This window comes from Cololabis saira, chromosome 8, assembly GCF_033807715.1.
Source record: "Cololabis saira isolate AMF1-May2022 chromosome 8, fColSai1.1, whole genome shotgun sequence".
NCBI lineage: Eukaryota > Metazoa > Chordata > Actinopteri > Beloniformes > Belonidae > Cololabis > Cololabis saira.
In genome coordinates this window covers 20,614,088-20,640,748 of record NC_084594.1, presented here as the reverse complement: position 1 = coordinate 20,640,748, position 26,661 = coordinate 20,614,088, and the positions used below count along the sequence as shown (strand labels likewise).

Below are 26,661 nucleotides of genomic sequence, written 5' to 3'. Positions count from 1 at the left end.
CCCGCGCTGTCCTGCGGATGTGACGTCAAATGACGCTGCATGCGCGTTCTCGGCGGCGCGTTCTCGGCGGCGCTCGGCTTGGCTACAGGAAGAAGACGAGCGCGGTGGATCCAAACTTCTGTTTGGGTAGACATGGATTCTTCCACAGCCGGCAAACGACCCAGCGCCACTCAAAGCCCACTAAAAATTGCTACCAAGAAGAAAACAAAGCCTTTATCAGAGACAAGTCGCGAGTCGAAAAGAAATTACGAGCAAAAACGGGCAGGCACAGGAGTAAACATTGGATACGCATCAAACAGATGCTGACATGGCTCATTTCCTACTGACCAGGTAAGATAACATTGTAAGTCATATTTAGAGCTTGATTTGAAAATCACATGAGATTACCAAGGAGTCGGAGTGGCCTAACGTGGTAAGTAGCGTTAGCCGCAAAGAAGTAACTTAGTCCACAGCTGTGTAGCAGACAGTGAATGGTTGCTGACGCCATACTTGTTTGTTGTTGTGTAGTAACATTAGCCCTTACACATATCAACCCCAAGCCTCTCACACTACATCAACCGTAATGGCAAAAAGCTCAGTGTTTTCCATACATTCATTTATTCATCGCTCCGTTCATTCAGCATTCATTCTCCGGTCTTTCTCTGTATTTTGTAGTCCGAATCTCGCCACAGTGTCCGTGCAAGACTGTAGTCACACTGAAGCTTGTGTGGCCGAGTCCTTTTTAGGTGTATGGTGGGGTGATATCATCATCATCATTATAGTTGTTGTTGTTACAGGCAAAAGTATTTAGCCATGTTTTGTTCTGACCGAAAATAAAAGACACAAAGGTAGCTAAGGTACAGCCAGCTTGTTTACATATGCGGTCTGACTAAGACTGTAAAATGTTGTTTTTTTTTCAGCTATAAGAAGAAGGACCCCCCTGAAGCAGCTACTCTGGGAAGTATGGAGATGAAAGCCTCAACACGATTATTTATATCTGATATCCCAAGGTTATTGAAAATAACAATCAACAGATTAGATTATGGGGCATTTTTTTATGTTCTAACGCTACTGTTCTGTTCTCTCCATAAAGGCCTCAGCTACACGAAGCAAGAAAGGGAGAAGACAAGACAGTATTATCTTCCACACATTTTTTATTATTAACATGTAAAAAAATAAATAAATAAAACTAATGCACAACGTGCATTTCCTATAAATATTGAAAAATATATATTGCACATAACTTTTTGCTTTTGGGATGAAAGTGGAGTCTTGAGGTAAAAAAACAAGGTTATTTTGAGGTATTGTGGGTAGATAAATAAAATAAAACAGTTTCAACTTTCAGTCTGCCACCCTAAATGGGGCTTCTTTGTAGGCAGTGTAGTGCCCAAATGGGTACTACACTGCACTACACAGTGCGCTGCCTGCCCCGCCGCCCAGGTGGCCTGGAAGGAGCTCTGGACCGCGACCTGCTGCCTTCAGCCCTTGAGCGTGTCCTTCCCCGACCTTCAGATTGACCTCTTCCTTGGCCCCTTCCTCTCCCGCCTCTCACCCCTGGTCTCACACTTTCCCTTCCCATGACTCATCAGACTCCGGGGCAGGCTGAGGTACATATTCCTCCTCTGAAGTGTCCTCCATCTGTGCCACTGACTCCTTCCAGAGTCAAATCAAAATCCTGAAACAGAAACAATGACAATAAGAACGTATTATCCACAAAGGAATGTTATGACTTTATTTGATGTAATTTTTATTCAGATTCAACATTGACATTTATCTCTTTCTTGTATTTACGTTGTTATGGGGCAGTGCTATTGATAGCATATTGTCATATGATGGAAATGGTTTCACAAATTATCTCAGTAACTTGACACAATGAATGACACATCACACATTGAATGGTGTTACATGATAGTTCAGCCTGCAAACTCTGGAGTAGTGAAAAAGGTGACAACATACAAAACTAAAACCCTCTTCATTCACTTCTACTACCTAGCCTGTTGACATAAAAAAATAAAATGAATGTAGCCAAAAGGTGACTAGTTTGCAGGTTACTGCACACTTACCTCATTATATTACTTATCAGCTTTTTAGCAAGCATTGTACTAACTATGTTGGCAATTAGCAAAGTCTGAATTTGGCTGCAGACACAAAGCTAAATGCTCGTAAAATACAACCACGAGGAGGAAAGTTAGCTTCACTCAACAGTTACAAAACAATATGGCTTAGTGGCTCGTGAAATGTTTTACTCACCATTTGGCCAGTGGAAGGTAAACTTACATTACAACTGTCATGTTGCTAAATCAATACACTAATGTTGTCAAGGAAATTAACTAAAGTTAGACTAAAATGAACATTGTTAGTTACTTACTTCGTCGCTTGAGATGATGCTTGAAGAGGTCTTGCACACGTCACGTAAACAACTCAGTCACATCATCTGCAGTGCTGTGAGGAGTCCGTGCTCGCTCCCGTCCCGGCTTCGCTGTTGGCTGCAGTACCCCCGACGGTCGTCGTGGCGCTAATGAGTCTCATTTCTTATTCTTGCCTCATGCTCCTTTAAAGTTTGATAGTTATCTTATATACGTCCCCTGTAGAATTCATAGTAAAATCTGCTAAAATTCATGGTACAAAAGTACAGATTCCAGTTGAAAAACTATTTCCCGAGTGCTATAAAGATGAGCTCCACATCAGAGTTTTAATAACTTTTTACAGTTTTGCCTTAGTTTATATTTTCTGATAAATGCTAAATCTTCTCATAAAATGCTCTGTGCTGCATCAGAAGACAAGGTTTCTGTCACTTGAAGCAACGGGGGAGCCATTTAATCCTGTAAATGGGTGTAATTTAAACTGTCGCTCCAATCGGGTACTTCCCTCTGTGCATTAAATCATAGACTTCTCCCTGCCTTTGTTGTTCCCGACAACAAATGAAGGATTGAACAGAGGGCCCATATTTTACATGACAACAAAAGGCAGAGTGCTTGAAAGCATCTATTGTGTGTGTTTGGTATTTATTTTGTGGTTGAGTGAAAACATTTCAGGAAGCTGAAAAAGGCCAAAGAAAAAGCTGAAAAACTTCAGCTAAGCATTAAAAGAGTATGCATATTTATTTGACTTTAGTGGATAATGATAATCTGATAAGTCAGCACAGTAAAAAAAATAAATAAATAAATAAACTAAAGATTCACAAACAACAAAAGGAGTTATGAAATGTTAATGTTAAAGTGATAAGAACCTCTTCTTCTGATGCAGCAACGAGCATTTAATGAAGTGTTATTATTTGTCACAATATATAAACCAAGGCGAAATTAAAACATTGTAAGTTCTAAAAACCCTCTGACAATGTGCTCATGTTTGCAGCACACAGCAAAGTCCAAATACGTTGTTGCCAAGCTTTTCATTATGAACACGTGCTGGCAGTTGGTTAATTAGACGTGTTGCCTCCTTTCCATTAACTCCCTCTTATCTTCGTCTTCCCATTGTGCCAGTTTCATAGGCGACTGCATTTATTTGGCGACAGTCCTATTTGACAGTAAGGAAGAAAAATAATTAAAACTCAGCTGTTGATTGAAAAATCCTACTTAATCTAAACCACAAATGAAAACATATCTCCTACAGACGTTCAAATCAAATCAAATCAAATCAAACTTTATTTATATGACACTTTTCATACAATAGTAACGCAAAGTGGTTTACATAATAAAATCAGAATTTAAAGGTGACCTATTATGGCATTTAATGTATATTTTAAACAGGCCTTGAATGTCTTAAAAACAATCTAAAGCTTGTTTTTTCTACATAAATCATAAATCCAGCCTGTGGGCCCTGTCACTAGTTTTATCGCTTCTAACCTCTTTTTCTGCGCCTCATTTTTAGGGAAGGGGGGGGTATGATAATGAGGCTCTGTGCTGATTGGCTCCCTGAATGACGTGTAGCAGGGGAGGAGGATAAACCTCGCTCCGCCAGAGCAGCCCAAGCCTGTAAATTATCACAACACTGAATTTTCACAAATGGAAACTTTATTGTTAAAAAAATAAAATATGAGTTGTATATAAATAACATTTATGCACTATTTCAGCCGGATCTACCCGGCGGATGCTGAACGCTGGCCCCGGAGCCACGCCGGGAGCCCGGGAGCAGCGCTGCTGGAGCAGCGCGCATCACCGCGGCTTTAACGGGGGAATCTGACCGGTTCCGACCGGCCGGGACCGCAGGAACCCGCCTGGACTGGTAGCAGGGACTCCCGGGGGACCGACCAGCGCAATTTCAGCCGGATCTGCCCGGCGGATGCTGCGCGACGGCCGCCGCCACCCCAACGGCGGGCGCACAGATCGGCTCCGGAGCGCATCCGCGGCGCATCCGCGGCGCATCGTCCGTTACCGGGGATCAAACCGACAGATTTGCCTGAAAATCTCGGAGGATGAACCTGGTCCAGCCTGGGACGGACCCCCAAGGACCCAGCTCCCAAACCACCCGGGAACCTGGATGACCTGGATTTAACCCGGATCCGCTCCGCCGCGGTGCCGCGTCCGACTGGCTGAAGGAAGCACGGCTCCAGCACATCTCCAGCAGCGGAGAGAGCTGGTTGTGGGCGTGGTTTCAGCAGCGGAGGCTGAACCTATGGAAATCTGTGAAATCTCGTGACGTCACGACGGGAGCAGATTTTAATCGGCTCAAAAGGTATTTTGTCTCCCCTGTGCTGGCAGGCTGAGGGGAGACCACTTTATATATGTTAAAACAAGAAAAAACGTGTTTTTCATAATAGGTCCCCTTTAACATAGAAAAACTCTCAGACTCATGGTTAAAAACAAACATCTGCTCATTTTCAGACACATCCTCACATTAATACCCAAACAGCAGGTGTGTTGTCAGTAGTACCATATGCTCTGTTGAACAGCTACAGATGACTTTATTTTCCAACCTGAAATCAAAAAAGGGTTTAGGAGGCATGAAGGATGCAAATAGGAATACTGAAAACAATTGTAAGGACTTCAAAGTAAAACATAAAACGTGATATTTTTGTCATTTTTGTCATTTCCAGTAAAATACAGTACAGAAAGGAAATCTACCTGACTTGTGTTACGAGATGATTGTTTGTATCTTGTGTACAGCAGGTGTCATGACAAAGTGGGACATAACAGGGATGAAAAGAAAGAAGAGGAAATATGAAGGAATTGTAACAGCACCTCAGTGTGCGAGGCTCTGAAGCCCAACCTTCCAGAGAGTGGAACAATAATTCAGCAAATATCTTTAGTGCTGAAGTATCTTAAGAAGACAAACCTCAAATGTGGACAAGGAAATGCAGACATCTCTTCTGTGGATGAGGAGGGGGAAAAAAAGAGACCAGGACAGACTAAACATAAAGAACTAACGCCAATTAAAGACGCCTGTTTTGTCTCCCCTGGAGGGCAAAAATATGTCAGAGGTGGTTTATCATTAATTCGGTTTTAAGCAGCAAATATATTAGCAGTTCAGTTTATTATTTTGTATAGTTTTTGGACTAATCAAGAGCATTTTAATTGGAACAGATACTTTCTTAAGTATTTCAGCTTCATGCAGTGCCAGAGAAGGGTGTCAGGAATGGGTGACAGTACTGCCTTTGCCACAGATTGATCACTGTGACGTTCCCCTCAGCCCTCTTTGTTCACTTAGAGTTTTGTAACAGTGCAGAACTTTAAGTCCACAAAAGAGCTTGAACACACAGAGCATCATTTACCCTCTTTTCACAGTGAGTGTGTTTTCATTATGTAAAGCACTTTGAATTGCCTTGTGGCAAGAGAGGAGAAAATTCTATGTTCTCCAAAAGATAGCAAACATTCTGCGAGTGCACAGTGGTCCATGTTTCATTTGGCTATGAAAACCTGAAATTTGTCTGCTCTTTGCATTCATGAGCACTCAAACATCGACCATTTGGGTTTCAGATTATGTGCTGCCGAATCTCAACTCAACACCCAATATCAACTCCAGACCTTTTATTTGCTTTATTTGCCTTGAAGTACTTTGAATTCTAAAAAAATGGAGGTACTATACTTAAAATGGCTGTAAGAAAGTAATAGAAAAAAATCTATGTATATAGTTGTATCACGTGGAACACTTTAGAAAAACAATAGGCTGTAAAATCTAAAAAAAAACAACAAAAAAACGACAACTCAAGTTGCAGGATAAAAACAGTCATACTTTTTTCCTTCTTCATACACCTTGGACATAGGAGAAACCACGAATGGTTGTCCTGTTTAAAGCTGTTGTGTGTATGCAGAATGAGACAGAAGCGTAATGTGAACTATGTCTCCAGCCATTACGTGCGTCCCGTTGCTTTAGTTTAAGAAAATGTTCAATCTTGTTGATTTATCAGAGTTCTGACTGGCATTTTCAGTACTATTTGGATAAAAAGGGAATGTACACTGGCGCTAATGAAGCTGTTTATAAAAGCACTGTCTCTTACGGACACATGGAAAGGTCAAGCTTAATCAAGAACATTAAAAAAAAAATGTATTTAAGTAAATAAGGGATTTTAAGGTCAAGCGTTTCTGAAAATCTCAGCTATCCCCAACTCATGACTTATTAACCTGCATAAAGTTGTCCATCATTGAGATGGAGCTCAGAGAGAGCTCTTGATGGCTGCAGAAAACTCGATGCAGAGCATCCAACTAAAGGATTAACGGTCTGCTGTGTGATATCATATTCTGGCCTTGTATGGGGCTGATCCCTCATCACAAAATCCAAAATGGGTCATCCTTTATTTTCTTTTACTTAAAGGACTTTGGGGAGAGGTTAAGGCGGTTTCCAAAGGCTACTGCATAGTCATTTTAAAATATGAGCATATATATTAGTATTGATATCATGGAGATTGCAGATTTATGAGGCTTGTGCTGGATGGATGATAAATGTCCCCTCCATTACCAACGCAAGGACAAACAAGGTGACTGATACAAATGTCTCTGCATTTCTCCTAAAAAGTGGGCCGACGAGATCGACGAAATTGGTGCCTGCTTCACTGCCTCCCCTAATCAAAGCAGCGATCAAAAGCGATCAAGTCCTTTCCTGTGGTTTCATTGTAAACTAACACTGCTAACTGAGCCAAAGATTAAATGTCCTTTGAGTAAGAAGAAATAAAGGATTTACTTGGATCAGAAATGTAGGTTATAATTCTCATTACTCCTGTTGATTTGAAGTTTAGTGATGTCAGTCAGTATCACGGCTTTATCTGAGAAAAGACACAGCAAATTCAGAAGCAGCAAGTGGGAGACTGCAGACTGCAGGCTGCAGGCAAGCTCTGGTTTTAATCAAGGTCAGTTCCCAAAAGAGTAGCTGCCATCTCTCTCGTGCTTGTATGCAGAAATCCTCTCTCCTCTACCTAAATGTACACACTCCCACTGACCCAGTTTCAGAAAGCAGTTTATTGAATTAAACTGTCCTTGGTTTCTTCTGTCTTTCAGTCCAAAGAATCAATGTGAAAGCTGCAGATTTGTTGTAAACTTTCAAATCTCAAAAGGCACGGGAGATCTTAAATTGAGCCAGAAAAACGAGGATAAGTTGGTATTTGATTGAAAGAAAAAAAAAACCTACCTAGTCTACTTTTTTCTCTGAATGAAAACACTGACAAAGCTGCAAGTTGAAACTCAATTTTGTAGATATCCAGAATCAAACAAACTGCATCTAAAGTTTAAAGACAAAAACTAAATGTACTATGTCCTACGGTGTAATGAAACATCATTTTCAACGTCCTTCTCCAACTGGACTTGATTGTCACTCAGGACAGTTCATTACACATCACAAGTCAACAATATAGTGTTAAAACGTGAGAAATTTATTAAAAGAAAAACAAAAGAAACATAAAAATGTATGAAAATCACAAAGAAATGTTTGACATCTGTGCATGTTTGTCCCTAGACGGCCAAAGGTTTCCAGGTTCCTATGTGAGCGAACTCCTTCTCTCCTCATGTCTTACGTCGTCGCTTTCCCAATGAAGCTTCATCACTGCCGCTGGAGCTGCACGGTCGCTTTTGGACCGAGATACTCTCTGTGGTTCTGTGAATAAAGACAATCAAGAGATGACCTCTCATTATTATTTATACATTTTAAGTTGAATAATCTCTAGATGGGGTGGGGGGGTAAAGGTAAATTGATTGATGCTTGAGACACACTGTACAGACAAATATCGGATGGCCTGAACAAGTGCAATTCTCCTGATTTTATTGTGAGACATTCTTCCTCTTTGCTGCACAGTTGTGCACTAATTACACATATTCCCTGCACACCAGGTGAGTGGCCTCTGCACATAATACATAGATATCGGCTGAAGGGCCAAGAGGACGGTCGTCAAGCCATAATTAGAGTGAGGAGAATCATAAAGTTTAAACACTTGTAAGACTGAATTATTTTCTGATCAGGCATCTCCACCCGTGATTACTTTAAGTAGTTTAGCAGCAAGTGCTCCAATGTAATTATGATGCACACGGCAAATAGAAAATGAAAATAGATTCCCATTTGCCTGCAGCTGTCTCCAAATAAACAATAGTTCATAGTCAATTAACACTAAAAGCCTCTTTACTTTGACCAAAGATAACTTAAATGTTGCACACAGCAAACAACAAATGCAAAAAAGAGATGGAAGATGCAAATTATGGTATCATTCACATGCAACAGACATGCAAAGAGAAAGGAACATTATTTTGTTGTGATAAGCACATTAGAATGGACGAACGTTGCTTTGTGAATCAAATGAAAACATTAATGTGAATTCAGTGAAAATGCCAAACGTCATACAGATTTTCTTAAATTTGTAATTTTTGAGCCCAGATTAACACCTTTCCGTGTCAAGAGTACATGTGGACGAGGCACGTGATACTTCTTACTAAGCTGTTTTCAGGTTATTCTCTTTATAATGTTCATACTGCCATGGGCACCTTATAATGAGCATCTGAAATCACTTCGAAATATATATAAGGGGCCCTGATCCAAATCCAGATCTAAACATGTCCACCCAGTCCGAAATAATGTCTATGCGTCTTCATCTCAAATCATATAAATTCAAAAATTTAATTCTGTCATTGGAGTTTATGCCAAAAGTGGATAGATGGAGACAGAGACCAAAAAAACCCAACTAAACTAAAAAAAAAAAACCTTCCATAAACCTTCCACCAATGCATTATGACTGGGGTTGAGTGAAATTTTACGTTTGAGCGAAAACTGGGACATTTGGCCTCAGAGGTCACTGACATTGTCCTCAACCAGCAGTGAAAGCAAGAAAAGGAAGTGAAAATCACCTTAGGAAAAAAAACAAAACTCAAATAGCATGCGTGGATGTGACATGCTGTGTTACCATACCATAATATATACAGTAATTATGTTTAACAGGGGCCTGAAGCAACAAGAAATTAAAATGCATACAAAACAAGAGCTCAGGTCTTAGGAGATTAAAGTTCTCTCTAAACAGCAGTTAACTAAAAATAATGAGCATATCGTATTAGGAAGCATCACATGGACTGTGATACAGTGATGTTATACAGCAATGCATTTGAATGCTGACATTAACTTCCTCTGCGTACTTAACGTATTCCAGTTTACTTTATCTTTACCTGCGACAGGCAGCACAGGCAACCCGGACGTGGAGATGATGCGATATGAGGTCACGATTCAGTGACCTGGTCTGTGGTCCGCAGCTGAACCAGCTCCAGTTCAGGGCAGTTATTTATTGTGTCCCCTAAGGGGAAGAAATGTGTGTGGCTGTCTTATTGAACTGCCAAAGCCCTTTGATTGAGATGACAGGAATCCAATACCAAATATAAATGATTAAAACAAGAATAAAGAAATTTAAGAATACATGGTATTCTTCAACAACGGTCTGTATTAGAAGAGACTATTCGGTAAACTTGTCACAGCTACAATCTGACCACACGGATCCCTGGGTAATCACATTTATTGGTGATATTTGCCAGATTTCCACAGTTTCAAATGGCTAAAAACACATTTCCTGATGTGTTAACTTGTCAAAAAAAACTAAACAAATGATGACCACAAAAACAAACACACCCCAAAAACACACCCTTAAGAACCTAAAAGACAAATTACATAAAGAGAGCCAACCATCATTTCCCCAAACAATTTGTCAACAAGAGTGATTAATCACATTACACTGGGACTCGTTGCAGGCTGGCTGAAGTGGTCTGCCGGGGATTTGCAAAGCTCCGACGAGGCTACAAATCACCGGCAGCCACAAAAAGGGGGGAGCACATGTTCCACGACTGAAGACACACACACACAGTTTGAGAAAATTGTGGAAAAATTAGATATTAACTTACTCAACGTTACCAAAAGTCTCTGGACCAAAAATGTCTGAAATAGAACTGAAAAGGGAGAAAGAGGGAAAGGAGAGAATACATTAGCTGCAGAGTTTAGCTGACAAAGGAACTTAAATATTTCAAAACAGTGAGTGAACTGTGACAGATCCAACTGAGAACAAAAAATGCCCAGATCAAAAAGAAAAGTAAAATGTTACTTCAAAAAGGGAAGGAAATACTGAAATATGACTTTTCAGAGAAAGAAAGCCACGAAAAAGATTTCCCACATTTGACAAAAAGGACGTTTTTTTAGAAACACCATTTGATGACATATACATAATACCAAAATTCCATAATAGACAAGGCAAGTTTTTTTGTATAATATAATTGAACAACAAGATGATTCAGAGACATTAGACAATTATCATACTGTGTTTTAACTACAAAGATAGAGTTAAATTATGATCAAGTTTTTAAACTCAAGCTTAAAAGTACCGGTGCACTGGGCCGCCGCAAGGGGTGTGCGAACCGTGCGACCGCACGGGGCCTCGCGCCACAAGGATTCTCGCGCTATGGGCGTTTTTTTTTTTCTTTTTTTCCCTTATAAATATCAACAGTCACGTTCCATTACAGACCTAAATGTATACTAGTCTGTGCGTATCAAATGTGCAATGATGTGCTTGCTGAGTGATGTCGCTGCACGTGTCTGTTGTTCCATACAACTGTGTCAGACCAAGCGCAGACACAAGGTGCTCTGATCCAGACGGGTGGAGTGTGGAACAAACTGTCACACAATGTCGAGAGAACGAGACAGATTCAGGAAATTTCCATCAGGGAATGAAAAAAGAAAAAAACTAAAGAAAATGGAAGAGTTTAATGCCTCTCTGAAAGGCTCGTTTGATAAATTTGTTACAAAAATCACCGCTCCGACCGGGTCTCAAGCAGGCGCGGGGCCCCGCGTCGAGGCAAGACGAGATTGTGAGGCAGGCTGTAGCGGAGCCAGAGGGGGGGCAAGGGGGCGGTCGCCACAGGGCCCACAAGCTCATAGGGCCCAATGATAGGGCCCCGTTTTGTGTGATACGTTCATATATAATCGTAAATTGTAGGCTATAATAACGATAAAATGTGCATTGTGCGGCCAGTGTAGACTAATTCTTACTTTACAACTGTCATGAACGCATCAGGGCTGTGAGCCAACGCTGATTGGCTGTAAAGCCTGATTTATGGTTCTCCGTTAAATTCGACGCAGAGCATACGCCGTAGGGTACGGCGTAGGGTACGGCGTAGTGTATGCGACGATGAGCACCGTACGTGCGCTTCGCCGCGTACACTTGCGTTACACCGCGTTGGTGTAATGCTATTCTGTATTATAGAGCTCAGAAATGATGTTATAGACCGCTGTGTCCATATCTATCTAAATAGATTGTGTAATTTTAGACCAGTTATGTTTTTTTTTGTATTTAATCTGTATCAAAGATGGAACTGAGTCAGTCCGTGACTATCTGAGTTTCAGCGCCATGTGATTGACAGCTGTCAGGCCTTTGTGTGTGTGTGTGTGTGTGTGTGTGTGTGTGTGTGTGTGTGTGTGTGTGTGTGTGTGTGTGTGTTCTTCTGAACAAGTTTGTGACTTTACTCTGCTTTCTGCAGCATAGGCCTATAGGCTTGGCTCAATAAAAGTAAGAATAAATGTTGTTTGAGGGGTAGGATGAGGTGTTGTTGAACGTTAAAATGACTATCATAAGGGCCCATCGAGAATGCTCCGCCCCCTCTGTACTGAGACCCACACTCCGCCACTGGAGGCAGGGTAAGGTATCCAGTATTTTGCTAATTGGAGAGTTAAAATTGCGCATATAGACACCCGATCTGACCCGAAAAACCCAAACATTTTGCGAGGGCCCCCACCAGCCATTTCGCACAGGGCCTGGCAAATCTCCCAGACGGCTCTGCCGGTGCAGATTTGGAGCTTCATTCAAATGCAGCTGAGAACATGTGAGTCTTTAACCTGGACTTAAATACACTGAGTTTTTCTGCTGATCTGAGGCTTTCTGAGAGTTTGTTCCAGACGTGTGGAGCATAAAAGCTGAACACAGCTTCTCCATGTCTGATTCCAACTCTGGGAACTGATAAAAAAACCAGATCCAGAAGACCTGAGGTGTCTGGAAGGGTCATAATAGGTCAGGAGGTCACTGATGTATTTTGGTCCCTAAACCATTCAGAGCTTTATAGACCAGCATCAGAACTTTAAAGTCTATCCTCTGATGGACAGGCAGCCAGTGTAAAGACCGCAGAGCTGGACTGGCGTGGTGCACTTTTTTTGGTCTTAGTGAGGACTTGAGTTCAGATACAAGGCCCACACTTCTAATTTTCCTTGTTTGCTTGTTTATTTACTTACAAAATGTAAAACATTTTAGAGTTGCTAAATTGTAAGTATTCCTAAAATGCAATTTTAGTCTAAAAAAAAAATGAAATCAATAAACAACTGCATGAAATCCTGTATCCTGTTGAAGATTCAGATGCAAGGACCAGACAAGAAAATGAAACAAACAAAAAACTGACCAGAAATAATAAAATGCACCATTTAATTCAATTATAATATATATACTCAACTTTCCCAAGGTTGCAAATGGTGCAGGAATTGTTTATTCTGGTATTATGATTTAAAGTGCTGAGATTATATGCAAGAAAATGCACGTAAACATTTTTTTGGTGTAAAGTTCATTCACGAATGTTGTGTGTCCAACACAGCACTTGCATCATGTGATAGGTGGATGTGGGAATCATCATCGCTGCCCCACAAGTCGGTCTCTAAAAAGCACATTTCCCTCTTTCCTCCTCCTGCAATCAGTGAGATGTTGAGTGCAGTCGTTCACACGGTTGTTTTGCTAAATCAATTTGGTGCATCTATTGTAGTGCCAGTCTAATTGATCAGATGCATTCACGCTCTGTGGGTGTTAAAAATAAAAACACCGATAAACTGTTAGCAACACCGTCATTGTGCTTTTCTGCAACGCCACATCAACTGACTGAATGGGCTGCTAAAACTCTTTTTGCTACAAACATAGTTTATCCAGTGGGTTCTTCTGTCACCATCCCTCCTGAGGCCTGATGGCTGTGGTTGCCCAGCAACCCTTCAACATGTCTGATCTTATGTGAGCCGCTGTTGTGAGGCTGTTCAACCACACAACATTTTAGTTTCATTTGCATTTGACAGTAATGTTCAGGGAAAATTCATTATTTTCTCAACCTCTCAATTGACTTAGCTTCATTTTTTTCTGAGGCAAACCCTTAAAAAAACAGTCAGTTTTAATACAAAGCCTCGTGCCAAATGTCACACAGGTACCTTTATTAACAGGTCTGCACAATATCAAAATGTATAAAACAAATGAAATAAAATAAACTGCCTGCATATATAGAATAAAAAATGCTTCTTGAATAAAATAAAACAAATATCCCTTTCCTGCATAACAATTAAATTAAAATACACTGTGCAATTAATACAATGTAGACAGTAACAGGCAGACTTTTCCACCGAGGTTGACAGTTGTGCAAATAACAAAACATTTGTGCAAATCTTAAATCGATATAAACGATATTGTCTCGTACCATATCGCGTTTGAAAATATATCGATATATATTAAAATCTCGATATATCGCCCAGCCCTAATATATATATAAAAAAAAAAGGTGATTTGACAATCATTCAATGAAAGGTGTAGAAAATATTTCCAACTGTTACAAATGATTACATGATTTCCTGCACTTGACTGGATCAGACGCTAAAAAAAAAATAATTAAAATTTTGAGAATTAGGATACTAAACCTAAACCAACTTATCAAGGAGTCAACTACATATTACTACATAGAAATACTCAGAGCATTGTTTGTTAATGAAATTAACATACAAAGTAACTCACTACATTACGACACTAAAGCAATTACGTCATCACCGACAGGAATTCTGGCAATATCATAGCCTGGAATATTTATCTGAATGAAATAACTGATCACCAGCTGAAGTTGCATCCATTCAAATGGATGGCGAGGATACCAGAGCGAGGCCCGAACAAAGAGGAGGTTTGCTGTGAATTTCAAGCAAAGAAACCTGACGCTCACACCTCTGAAGCTGCTTCAGCCACATCCCAGGTGAGGATGAGGACAGTTAGTCTGAACTCTCATGTCGGGGCAGCTGACAGGAGCTGTGGCTGCAAGTGCCGGTAGGATGCCATGGCAGCAACCCTCAAACCTGGTGAACACCCCAGAGGCCATCAAGTTAACCAACTCCTTTCTTACATTGTGTGAGTTCAAAGACAGCAGTACCAGCAATCGCATGGACTGTAGCCTTGAACGTTTGAGGCAGAAACTTGGACGTGGGCGGATTCTGTGATACCACGGAGAGCAATTTCTGATTAGCACTGAGAAGATTCTGGTAAATCATAATGCACCTCGGGCACAGAAAGCAGTGCTTTTCCAGCCGGTTATCTAGAATGTCGGGGGCTACTTGGAGGATCATGGACCACCCTGGGGATCCTCTTCAAAAAAGCTGGGTCTTCAGTGAGAGGCTTCTTGAGATCTGCTGCAGCACAGTCTGCTACAGGAGGCCCTTTCTGCCCACAGCGATGAACCACTACAACAAATCTCTGAAAAGACTTAAATAATGACTGCTGCAATAATTAATTTCCTTTCTGGGATTGATAAAAGTATTTTTTAATTAAATTTTTATCATTTCAATCCCACCAACACACATTCCAAAGAAGCAAACTCCATGGACATGGGATTGGCTCAAACATTACCTGAGCTGAAGTTGTCAGGGTAGCTAAAAAGCTTCATAGCGGTTCAGGATCAGGGGTGGAGGAGGTCTGTCCTGAACTCCTTTGAGAGTCTGGACGTTGTGGGGCCTTCTTGGAGGATACAGCTCTTCAGCATCACCTAGCTGTCGGGGGCAGTGAGTCTGCAATGGCAAACTGAGGTGGTGGCTCCCATTTACAACAACAGAAGTGAAGCGTGCGTTCCCATTACAGGAAAATCACACTTCTCATCCTACCTGACAAGGTCCATGCAGGGATACTGGAGAAGAGAGTTTGGCTGACGGTCAAACCACATAGTCTCTATTTTGAAACAGTCCCTGGTCTGACAATAAAATAGCCAAGAAATAACACTTGTCTTCTTAATTTACCAATAGCCATAAATACAACATCAATCACTGCTAATGCCACTGCTAAATTTCATTGACCCATAATAATAATAATAAAAAAAAAGAAAGATCAGATTTAGAGCTTAAAACAGCGATGTCTGAACACGGTCCAATAACTGATTTCATGGTATTGTATAATAGTGCTTACAATGTGGCATAAACTCAACATTTTGTTTTTCTGCAAGTGGCTTTTCATGCCTGGTGTCTGAGATTAGAGGCATCCTTCCGTGTAGACCACCCTCCACATCCACAGCCAAAAACGTAGGTTAGGGATAAAAAGCGCCTGTTCCAAACGTGTTTAGCTTCAACCAGCAGTGTGCCAGGGACAATAATTTTCCTAATTAACTTGCGATGCCTTCAGAAAACACAAACAGGTGTGCTGCAACAACTCATTTTCCCTTCAGTGGATTCAACATCATGTAATGGTTATATGTTAAAGGACTTAAAGGGGACCTATTATGAAAAAAACGTTTTTTCTTGCTTTAACATATATAAAGTGGTCTCCCCTCAGCCTGCCAACTCAGAGAAGGAGGAAAGCAACCAAATTCTGCAGTGTCTGTACAGCCGCCCGGATGAGCCGTTCAGTGTGATGTGGATCTACGAGCCGCTCAGACTCGGCTCCCTTTCGTTACTTAACGAAAATGCGATTTACAGAGGTTGGCCTCCGATGCGTGAAACCACGCCCACAAATAACTCCGCCGGCCAGAGCTTCCGCCATTTTTTCGTAGCGGTGTATCTCGTCATTCAGGCAGCCAATCAGCACATTATCATAGCCCCGCCCACTCAGAATTCTTTATAGATAAGGAGGTTAGAGAATGGGAAGATAAAGACATGGCTCAGAGGCTGAATTTCTAATTTATTTAGCAAAAACAATCAAAAGCTTGTATTTAAGACATTCAAGGCCTGTTTAAAATAGGTATTAGATGCCATAATAGGTCCCCTTTAAGCCACAGCGGAAGCTAGATATGAATGAAAAGAAGTCTGGCTCGTGGCTTTCACAAGGTTCTGGGAAGTTTGACTAAATTTTCTTTTTAAGGAAAGAACATTATAATAAATAAACCTTTGCTCTACAATAGCCAACAAAATACAGGAAATGTGAGGGACCATCAAGTCATCAGTGACATGGAAACGTGTAAATGGAAGAGTTGCCTGATTGCTGAAGTGCTGAAACCACTAACAAGAAGCAATTGGCATCATTTCAGAAAAGTGCCATGAAGGCGCTCGTCTGGCCAGTGTGCTGGAGCTGGTCAACTACATCTTTGCAATCACACTCAGAGCTATAGCTGAGCTCAAACAATCCTCGCATGATTTCACATCAACACCTGGCAAACTGGATCACAAGTTCACTTTAAGTATAAAATGTGTTCCGTCACATTTATCTGACTCATAAGTTCATAACGGAGTATTCATGTTGTTGTCATGACAACCAGGTATTTCAACCGACAATCATATGAGTTTGTGAGAAATGCACACTGATTTACTAAAGTAATCACAGATTGTTGCTATTAGTCTGGATCATTTTCTTAAAGCATTGAATCATATTTCGTTAACGATGAGTTAATGTAGCTATTCTTTTGTAATATAGCAGAAGCATTCAAGATTCATTGCAATCTTAAATTCTATTTTTAAGTTGCACTCAAACTGTATCACAGAAGCCAATTCCAATGGTCTCCCTTTCTGGTCTAGAAAATGGTGTAAAAGCACACAAAAGGCGATCAGTGTTGTTTTTAATTGCGGGGTGGAGGAAGTCATCTGCTCTGGGAGCGTAGACATCATTTACAGAAGGCCATCTTTGATCTTTGTAATTACACTCAAAACTATAATTAAGGTCAGATAGAACAACTGCATGAATTACCATGAACATAATACCATTAGGTAATTAGCCTGTGTTTCTTTGGAGCTCATTAGGCTGCGTCTTACCTGCTAATGGACACATCGCTAAAGGAGGGGCTGGATGGCAACTCAATCACGCTTGCAGATTGATCCTCACCAGCTTCATCGTCTTCTACTTTCACAACAAAGAAGCTTTTTGATTCAGGAACTTGATCTGAAGAGAAACAGACATCGTCATGCCAGACACCCTGTGCAGACAAACGAGTTTAAAAGTGGCCGGCAAAGCAAATGCCCCTTAAAACACAGGCAGACTTGGACATGTAGATTGACCAATTTGTTATCCGTTAGGGAGCAAAAGTCATTGTTGGCTTGAATCAAATCATCTTCAGAGGTGGAGCATAGCCACAACCTAGATGTGTTTCACATCTAACAAATCCAAAAATGAAAATGGGAGAAAATAGACATAGTTATAGTTTTATTATCTTGAATGACCTCCACTGTTTTACTGTAAACAGATATTGGAGAGGGATGCTGCCCAACACAGGGTTCAAGTACAGCCGTTCACATCTTTGAAAAAAGGTTTCCTTCCGCCATGTTTACACTGTTTACAAGGTCTTACAGATTTGTGAGTAATTTTGGCAGAAAACACAACAAATCACACACCTCCAGCTTAGCCTTAGCTTTGGCTGAGGAACAATCCCATCAGAGAGGATGGATAGTGACGGACCCAAAAGTTGACGAAAAGTCAGCTAATTTAAACATTTTTTTAACTTAGTATGAAGCCCATTTGTACCATATGAAATACCATACAGAAGAAAAAGCAAAAAGAGCAAAGCATTTGAAATTCAATAGGTTACCTTAATAGGGTATATGTTCTTGATCTGTAAAGTGCTGATTAATCTACCTGCAGTACAGTATAGACAGTAGTTTACAGCGGCTATTTTTCTGAAAACTTATATAACCACCCCCACATTATTTCAAATGCTTTAGTTATCATGTGTATTAAGAGCATATTCATGATAAAAGTGAGGCAAGAATATAACCCCAAAAAAGAAAAAAAGAAAAGAAAACAGTCAGTGTCGTTAATCACACAAGGTTCTTAAAGAAAGTCATCAGGGAGTGACGCTGATCCCTGTACGTGCCGACAGACACTCGCCTGTGATTAGGTTCCCGCTCTTGGAGATTCCTCACTACTGAAACTCTCAGCCCACAAAACTCTCATATCCTAAATCTTTTAAAGCAGTTAGGAAACTATTCTCTTTGTAAAAGCTTTAAAAATGTTACACATTTTCTCGTTTTTACTTTTTTGTTGTTGTTCTTGTGTATTCCAGTTTATAACATGATAAGAAATGTGTTTTATATGTGTCAGAAATGTCCGTCTTTAGCCCCATGCTTAATTTGACATGACAAAAACAAATCTGTCACAAAGCAGTCATTTTATATATTTTCAAAGATAAAACCTGAACACCAGTGATGGTGGATTTTGTTGGCAGGACCGTTGGGAGTGAGGCCGGCATGACATTTTATTTAAGAAAAGCAATAAGTGCTTGATTACCTGAAGTGTGCGGTTCTTGAACTTCTCTCTCCACAGCGACTTCTTGTTTCACACACGCCTGTTTCTTGGTCTCCAGGCGACCTCGAACCTGCGCAATCAGCCGGGAGAAGTCACTGCTGTGCTGCTTTCCTGTGGGAACAGCAGCATTTAGGGCAGAACACACAAAAACAGAATGATCCAAATGGTCCAATAACATGCAACAGTATTTGATCTATGTGTTACTATTTTAAAGGTATAATCTTAATGAAGAATGTGTTCTCATGAATGGAAGTAAGAGCCACATGGTTGCTGAGAATGAGACAAAGATTGTGTGCTTTTACTGCATCGACTGGAAGAGGTGACAAACGGCTCACAACATTGTCATTCTGGAAAACCAGTATTAATACTTGCAGTATATTCAGTGTGGGCGTCTGTCATTGTCAGACAGCTTTATCTGTGCAACACCAGCCCACTCACATTACTACTGATTTCTCTGGGCAAGGAAACAATGACAAACTTTTTTTCTTTTTTGTTATTTAAAAAGGGACACTGTTGATGCAGGCTACAGAAAAAACCTTTATTGCAAATGCAAACCCATGATGACCAACAGATAAATATACAAATATAGAATACAATCTCTGAGTTGGCAATGCAGAAAAATATAAAAGCAATCGAGAGTGAACATTTTCCACACGTGCTGCAATCGACATCATCATCTAAATATCATCATGCTTCAAAAACAGGTGAGAAATGTAATTATTGTTTCTCCACCGCAACAGGCAGTTGACGTTATTCAGGCATCTGTCAAGGATGACAATTTCCAGCTGAATTATTTCAGCCACATTTTACTAGAAAGACACGCTTGGCCGAACCTAAGACACAGGGAGGGAGGGAGGAAGGGGGGGGGGGGGGGGGGGCTCACCGCACGTTGCAAGAATACCATGGACTCTCCTTGAGGAGGAGATGGAATAATGGATAACTTTCCTCCTAAGACTGCTGTCTCCATGACTTCCACGAGGACAATTATAGATAACATGAGGCAGCAATCCAAGGTCTGCCTGTTCCAGTTATCACAGCTTCATTTAAATTTACACGCACACCTTTTAGTACTCTAACTGGTGATCAAATGGTTCAATTAAGGTGTGATATACTCAACTGTAAATCCCTGATTACATGGAACTGGAAAGGGAATGAAGCAACATGTCATCCTGTTTTATCCACTACAGCTTCTATCAGCGGATTCAATTTGTGATGGGGATCAGTGAGCCGAGGATGAAATTAAATTAACTTAAAAAAACCAGAACCTTCGCCTGACTTCACTTACATTAGCGATGACGAGCTTGTATGAGAAAGTGCCAGCCACTGACTGTAATATGCAGGAAAACATGCCAGGTTAGCAAAAAACATCCTCACAAATCTACATTTTAAAAAGGCGATTATGTTACGTTCATTGCGTATAAGAGTCATGTCATGTCCTTTTAACTGGTTGAGTGTGTGTAAGCCCACGTGCACATGAGAGCCACGGGGATGAGAGTGATGGTGTGTGTGTGTGTGTGGCGCGATGATGTGTGTACAGGTTTACGGGGAGATTTGATCAGGGTAACTAGTTAGATTCAGCTGCATGTACGGCATCAGTACAGTAAATACAAGCGTTGCTGCTCCTCCAGAGAAGATCCAGTGTCTGGGTCTCCCAAAGGTACAGAAAACTGCACCAGTTGGACAAAGGGGTATAGCAAGACATGAGAGGCTGTCAGAGCGTCCTCTCTCATTAGCATAGTATCGTCAGTGTCTCTTTTGTCAGCAGATCTTCTTACCCCCAGATGGTGTGGAGTGACATCACTACATAGAGCAGCTTTAATTACACAATATCCACAGAGGGTTTGCCATCCAAATCATACTAACAGTGAGGTTAAAAAGTATTTCAGTCATTTGAAATCATTTGTTAACTATACCCTCTTGTTAAATCAGTCCAATGTTACCTGCGGGTGGACAGACTATAAAAGCTGCTGCTTTGGATGTCATTATAGTTAAAACCTTTCCCTCTACAGTCAGAGGTGACGCATATGAAACATATTAATAATTTAATACCTCAGGAAAACAGAATGTCCACAATTTTCGATGCAGTTGTTTTTCCCAATAGGAATGTTTCCTAAATAACCACCCACCAAAATCAAAGACCTGTAGCAATCAGGAAGAGCAGCAGGCTCCTGGTGGATTCAGTGTTTGCGCGTGTAACTCCTGCTTTAACATTCCTGTTTGCTCAGCCACTATTCCCTACGCTCCTCGAGTGAGTCATCCACCTCCTTCTCTGATAAATCAAGGGGTTATCACAGCAGAGCAGCTATTTATAGAAGCTACCGTCTGTGACTCACATACCTTTCTCTAGCACTTTTCAAGTTAGCTCCACAGTTATTTCCAACGAGCTGCTCATTTAGCCCCACAAGACTTTGAATAATGTCCTCTATAAAAAGATTACAACAAATCTATTCAAAACATGTGTGCCAAAGAACCCTTTTAGAGTTGTTTCAGAGAAAAAAAAAACACCACAGAGTGACATTTTCATCCCAACATTTACTTCCACATTTATTACTACACATAGTTATTCTCCACATTTTGACATATTTCTATGTCTTGTATTGTGTTGATGTACGCATACAGATGACATGACTGGACAAAACTGGGGTAATGGCTGCTTACACGGTGAACACGTAACCACAACTGCTCTACTACTTTATAAAGGTCGCAGGCAAGAATGAGGGCTCTCCTATGGCATCTCTTATCAAACAAATTCAAAAATATAAATTAAATTATTGGTTCTAGAAGCATACAAAAACAAAGTGGCCCTAAAGTGCTCAACCTAGAACAACTCAAAAGTCATCATCAACATCTGAAGAAATGAATACTCTTACCTTTGTGCACCTTTCAATACTAAAACCATAATGAAAAGCCAAACGTGTCTCAACAAATAAAGCAAATTAAAACAGTTGTCAACAAGAAAGGAGAAACGGTTATGATTCAGTTTCCAGAAGTAAGAAGGGCAGATAAACGTAGAGCAGAAGATGGTAGAATTTGATTAGAGTAAACAAACTTTAACATGCACAGAATAATGGTGCATGCTAAAGCATACATTAACATGCATTAAAGTAGTTAGCATGCTGAAGCAATTCAGTTTAAAAGGCTGTTCAGTCTCAAACAGAGTTCTGTGTTAAATAATCATCTCCTAGGACGATACCGAGCCTTGATGTAGTCACACCGGCAGCTTTATTGGGTACCAGGTGTACCTAATAAAGTGGCCTTGAGTGCATAATACGTTTGATCCATAGTTCTCCTTTAGGGATTAATTAAAATGAACAATAATAATGAACAAGTCATTATACACACACCAAGTAAAAAAAAAAAAGAACAGCAGCTCTATGTAATAATATATATTTTAAAGAGTCTCAGTGTGTAACATTCATTGGGGTGGGTGGTTGGGGGAAAGTAAGTCAGAATTAAATGCAATGTAATGCATTTTTTTTAAAAATGAATTTCCATCTTTGTGCACACGGCAAGAGCACTGCACAGTTCAGTTGTATCCCATTTACTCACTTCAATAACTTAACAGTAAGAGTTGATGCCGACTAGTTTTACTTTTTGTTTATTCTGCTACACTTGAGCACCTCAGCTTACAAGAATTACTTACTATAACTTGAATGCACCTCTTCAATCTCCTTCTCAGACTGATTCTTTGTGAAAAGCATGACCTGCAAGGACATTATTAGACGAGTACATGAACTGTTAAGAACATACAGCAACTCTATTTATTGTTTAATTACCTTAACACTTGTTTGAATGAGATATTACTGTCTGCTTGGTTTAACTCAACAATCTTTCAGCAAAAGTTATTTTTCAGTAATCAGCGGATTTGCAGCCTTTCCATTGTTAACATGTTTCATAAATTCAGGAGGAAAAAAAAAGGCTCATTAAGCTCAAGTACATACAGGTTTGCTTTTCCTTTGGAGCTGATTTCTCTTCTTCTCATTGGATTCCACCTGTTTTGCAATCTCCTCAACTGTTGACAGAAGAAAGAGAAATCTTTATTGCATTGCTAAGAAATTGATAACAGATTTTGCAGACTGTGCCATGTGAAATGTATCAATGAGGCCTTCAAGGCTGCTGTCCTAATTCGATTTATTCCAGGAGAGCAAAGAAAACACAACCACTCAGAACAAATGTGTCCAAGTGTATCTCTCAAAACAAGATGCATATGGTTGCATTAAGACTTATAACTTCGATGTGGATGCCAAAATACCAGATGCTGTATATGGGGTCTCATTTCACTGGAAGTCTGTTCTTTTGGTTTCCAAGTACACATTCACATGCATATTTACTTAATTTTAAAGCTTTCTTTGCAGGGTGTGCACTTTGACTTATATAAAGGCTTAGAAGCTGCATTGCAATGAGGTTTGCGTAAGTTTGTCTTAGTAGTATGCTGTATATAAAGCACTTTAAGTGACTTACATATTTAAAACTACTTCCAAGATGGTTTTTTTATACAGCCTAACAGACGTGAGGTCTGTGGTCATCCAGCAATCAGACTCACTTCACCCTCTGATCAGTCAACTGGATGCATCCTGGATTCTCAAGTCATGTTTTAATTTCCCTTGAAGCTAATGGGAACTTCTGTTTAGGCAGCAAACACAGAGCAACTTGATAAATGTCACCCTGAGGAGCCGTTAGATGGAGAACAACCCCCCCGCTTCGCAAGGACAGCCAGCTTTGTGAATGCTAGTCATGTGGATGGGGTAAGCAAACACTTGATTTTCAACATTTAAAACAAAAAAACAGCAGCACTTTTTTGGGAACTTTCACAATTTAATTTAGTTTCATTTATTTATAACCCATCCACCTGATTTGGGGTTGAGGGAGTCGCACTGCGCGTTGTGTAAGTGGATGAAGTCCTGGTGTCGTCTGACCAGCTGGTCCCGAGAGCCCTGCACTGACAAATGGCACTGTTTCAGCCTCCTCCTCAGCTCCTGCATGGAAAGTAGGTTGTAAACCAACTTTGCCATTGGACGCCTTGTGTTGCCAGGGCTACTGAAAAAGACAAATTGCTTGTTTAGTACAAACCACACATCACCCGATTAATTACACAGTTGTGAGGGGGATTTCTGTGGTCAGATCCAAAATAAATCTGGGCACTAAATGCAATTCTTGAGTATGAGATGCAGACCACAATGAAGCAAATGGGAATAAAAAAAAAAAAAAAAAAAAAAAAATATCAATTGTACCGCAGGATGACAACCTGCTATTAAGTAATGGCTACTCAATGCAAGGCTACTAAAAGCTATTCAGTTTGAATAAGAGGCCTGCTACCGATCAAGTGTTTTTTGTGGCTCTAGAAGCCCCCAGAGAGTGGGGAAGACAGGCAGTAAAGAGCCACAGGCCAGGATTTGAACCTGCGCCGCCTGCACAAGGGCGATAGCCTCTGTATATGGTGCGCCCGCTCATCCAACTGAGCAATCCGGGGCTCCAGATAAAGTGTTTTTATTCCACATGAACGATATCACAGAAATCATCAGGTACAAATAAGTTGCAAGGCATCTCAAAAAGATCAGTCCATCAAATAATGTCACAAACACGTTTGACAAGATACGCAGACAAGGGGATAAGAACAACAACACAGTTGCTGTAGTTCCCTGTTTTTAAGCAAAGGTTAATCAACACAAATTGAATAGTGTTACAGTAGAGATATCAAGAATAAAGAATACATAATACATTTCCCCCTCCTTCACCTCAACTAGAAAATGCTAAAAAATTAAATGTTTCTAATGGGACAGAATGAATAGTCCATGATGGTTGGAAAGTTTGAATTCAATATTTCTAAAACATCAAAGGAATATAATTAACTGCTTCGAATAAGCTAAAATATATTATTACTTCTAATGTCACTATTGCTTTGTTTTTCAAATACAAAGAAAAGAAACACATTATTGTTTGCAGAGCCGTCTGGGAGATTTGCGAGGCCCTGTGCGAAATGGCTTGGGGGGGCCCCCCAAGCCAAATTTTGGGGTTTTTTGGGTTGGATCGGGTGTCTATATTCGCAATTTTAACTCTCCAATTAGCAAAATACTGGATACCTTCCCCTGCCTCATCATCATTTGACTTGCCTCGACGCGGGGCCCCACGGCTGCTTGAGACCCGGTCGGATCGGTGATTTTTCTAACAAATTTATCAAATGAGCCTTTCAGAGAGGCATTAAACTCTTCCATTTTCTTTAGTTTTTTTCTTTTTTCATCCCCTGATGGAAATTTCCTGAATCTGTCTCGTTCTCTCGACATTGTGTGACAGTTTGTTCCAACTCCACCCGTCTGGATCAGAGCAGCTTGTGTCTGCGCTTGGTCTGATCAGTTGTATTGAACAACAGACACGCGCATCATTGCACATATATTTTATTGATATGCACAGACTAGTACACATTTAGGTCTGTAATGGAATGTGACTGTTGATATTTATAAGGGAAAAAACGGAAAAAAAAAATCGTTTTTTTTTTTTTTTTTTTTTTCCCCAAAAACGCCCCATAGCGCGAGGCCCCTTGGGGCGCGAGGCCCCGTGCGGTCGCACGGTTCGCACACCCCTTGCGGCGGCTCTGATTGTTTGTTATGAAGATAATTGTGGATATTGTTTAAATATAATTCTCTATGGTACCTCTTTTTTCACTTTAAGTATTTTCAACGTGTTTGTGCGTATTTTACAATCCCCAAGTATCTTTTTGCTTCTTCTGCACACATACAATCATTAACCAACCTCCACATTTGTTCTTGTGTCCAAGAAATGTATCAGTTGCCTCTAATTGACATACCATCTCAGTAAATAATGAGAGTTAAGAGGCTGCTTTACCTCCTCAAGCTTTCCTTCTTCTCTCCACTGGCAAGACACATGTCCAGATGCTTGTTGATAAACTGCTGGGCCACACTTACAGAACACACAGGGCACTCCACTGGAAGAAGATGCACACGGCCATGTTAACATGTCAATCAAACATTAAATGATAATCAACATCCATTTTTAGTGGCATGAGTAAATTACACTGCCAACGCAAATCACTACACTAACTACACGTAATCAAAGATGATTCGCGGAAGTCTTGTGCACCCCTGGTCTCGCTGATTAATCAAAACTTTAAGGCCATCTATAATTATTTTCTGAGTATCTTTATGATAGACCCTACTTTACAAGCAGAAAATACAGTGACATGGCTCTATTAAGCCTAAATATAATGGAATCTTAATCAATATCATTGCAACCAGTCTCCTTCAAAAGGAGTTTTAACCGTTCATGGCTCTGAGGTCATACCAGATATTGACTTTTCCCAGTAGTCATTATATACTGAAAGGTGTGCGCTTTTATTTTGTGCACATATTATCCAGGGTTCAAATGCAGAGTTATAATGGTTTTGAATTTTTTATTAATTAATTTTTTCAAAGTGTCAGTGATTTTACTTTTTAAATTTGGTTAGATTTATTATTAGTTTTTGTTTCTGAGGTATTGACTTTCTCTAGGATGAGATAATCCCATCAACAGCACCATACAGTACAATAATCCTTTATTCTTTCTTTTGAGTAATTAGAAAAAACATCCAAAGAACAAGGCATGAAACAAAACTGAGGGAATTTTACTTGCAATTCCATTTTGTTTTAGTTAGTTTTGCATTGTGCATATTAGTTTTTATTTAGTTCAGTTTGATAATCATCTTTAGTTTTTATTTTTATTTCAGTTATCGGTATTATTTTTCACTGTTAGTTTACGTTTTAGTATTAGTTTTCATTAACTATAATAACTGGTCAATTGATTCTTTTTATTCCTTCTTT

General features: G+C 40.2%; 1 protein-coding gene across 3 annotated transcripts in view; it reads right to left on the bottom strand.

Annotated features, from left to right (window-relative positions):
* Positions 1-7,552: 7,552 nt before the first annotated feature.
* The window catches only part of rad18 (RAD18 E3 ubiquitin protein ligase), a 35,387-nt gene continuing 16,278 nt past the window's right edge, over positions 7,553-26,661 (bottom strand). Inside the window, exons 6-13 of one of the 3 annotated variants that reach the window (XM_061727107.1) lie at positions 25,691-25,790; positions 23,700-23,884; positions 22,792-22,862; positions 22,494-22,554; positions 18,833-18,961; positions 17,365-17,491; positions 10,275-10,319; positions 7,606-8,001 (exon numbers count right to left, since the gene is read on the bottom strand). In XM_061727107.1, coding sequence (XP_061583091.1) covers positions 7,911-8,001; positions 10,275-10,319; positions 17,365-17,491; positions 18,833-18,961; positions 22,494-22,554; positions 22,792-22,862; positions 23,700-23,884; positions 25,691-25,790 — 809 coding nt within the window. In that variant the 3' untranslated portion in view covers positions 7,606-7,910. Of the gene's footprint in view, positions 8,002-10,274; positions 10,320-17,364; positions 17,492-18,832; positions 18,962-22,493; positions 22,555-22,791; positions 22,863-23,699; positions 23,888-25,690; positions 25,791-26,661 lie in introns of all 3 variants that reach the window. The other 2 variants (XM_061727106.1, XM_061727108.1) reach the window with 2 other exon arrangements.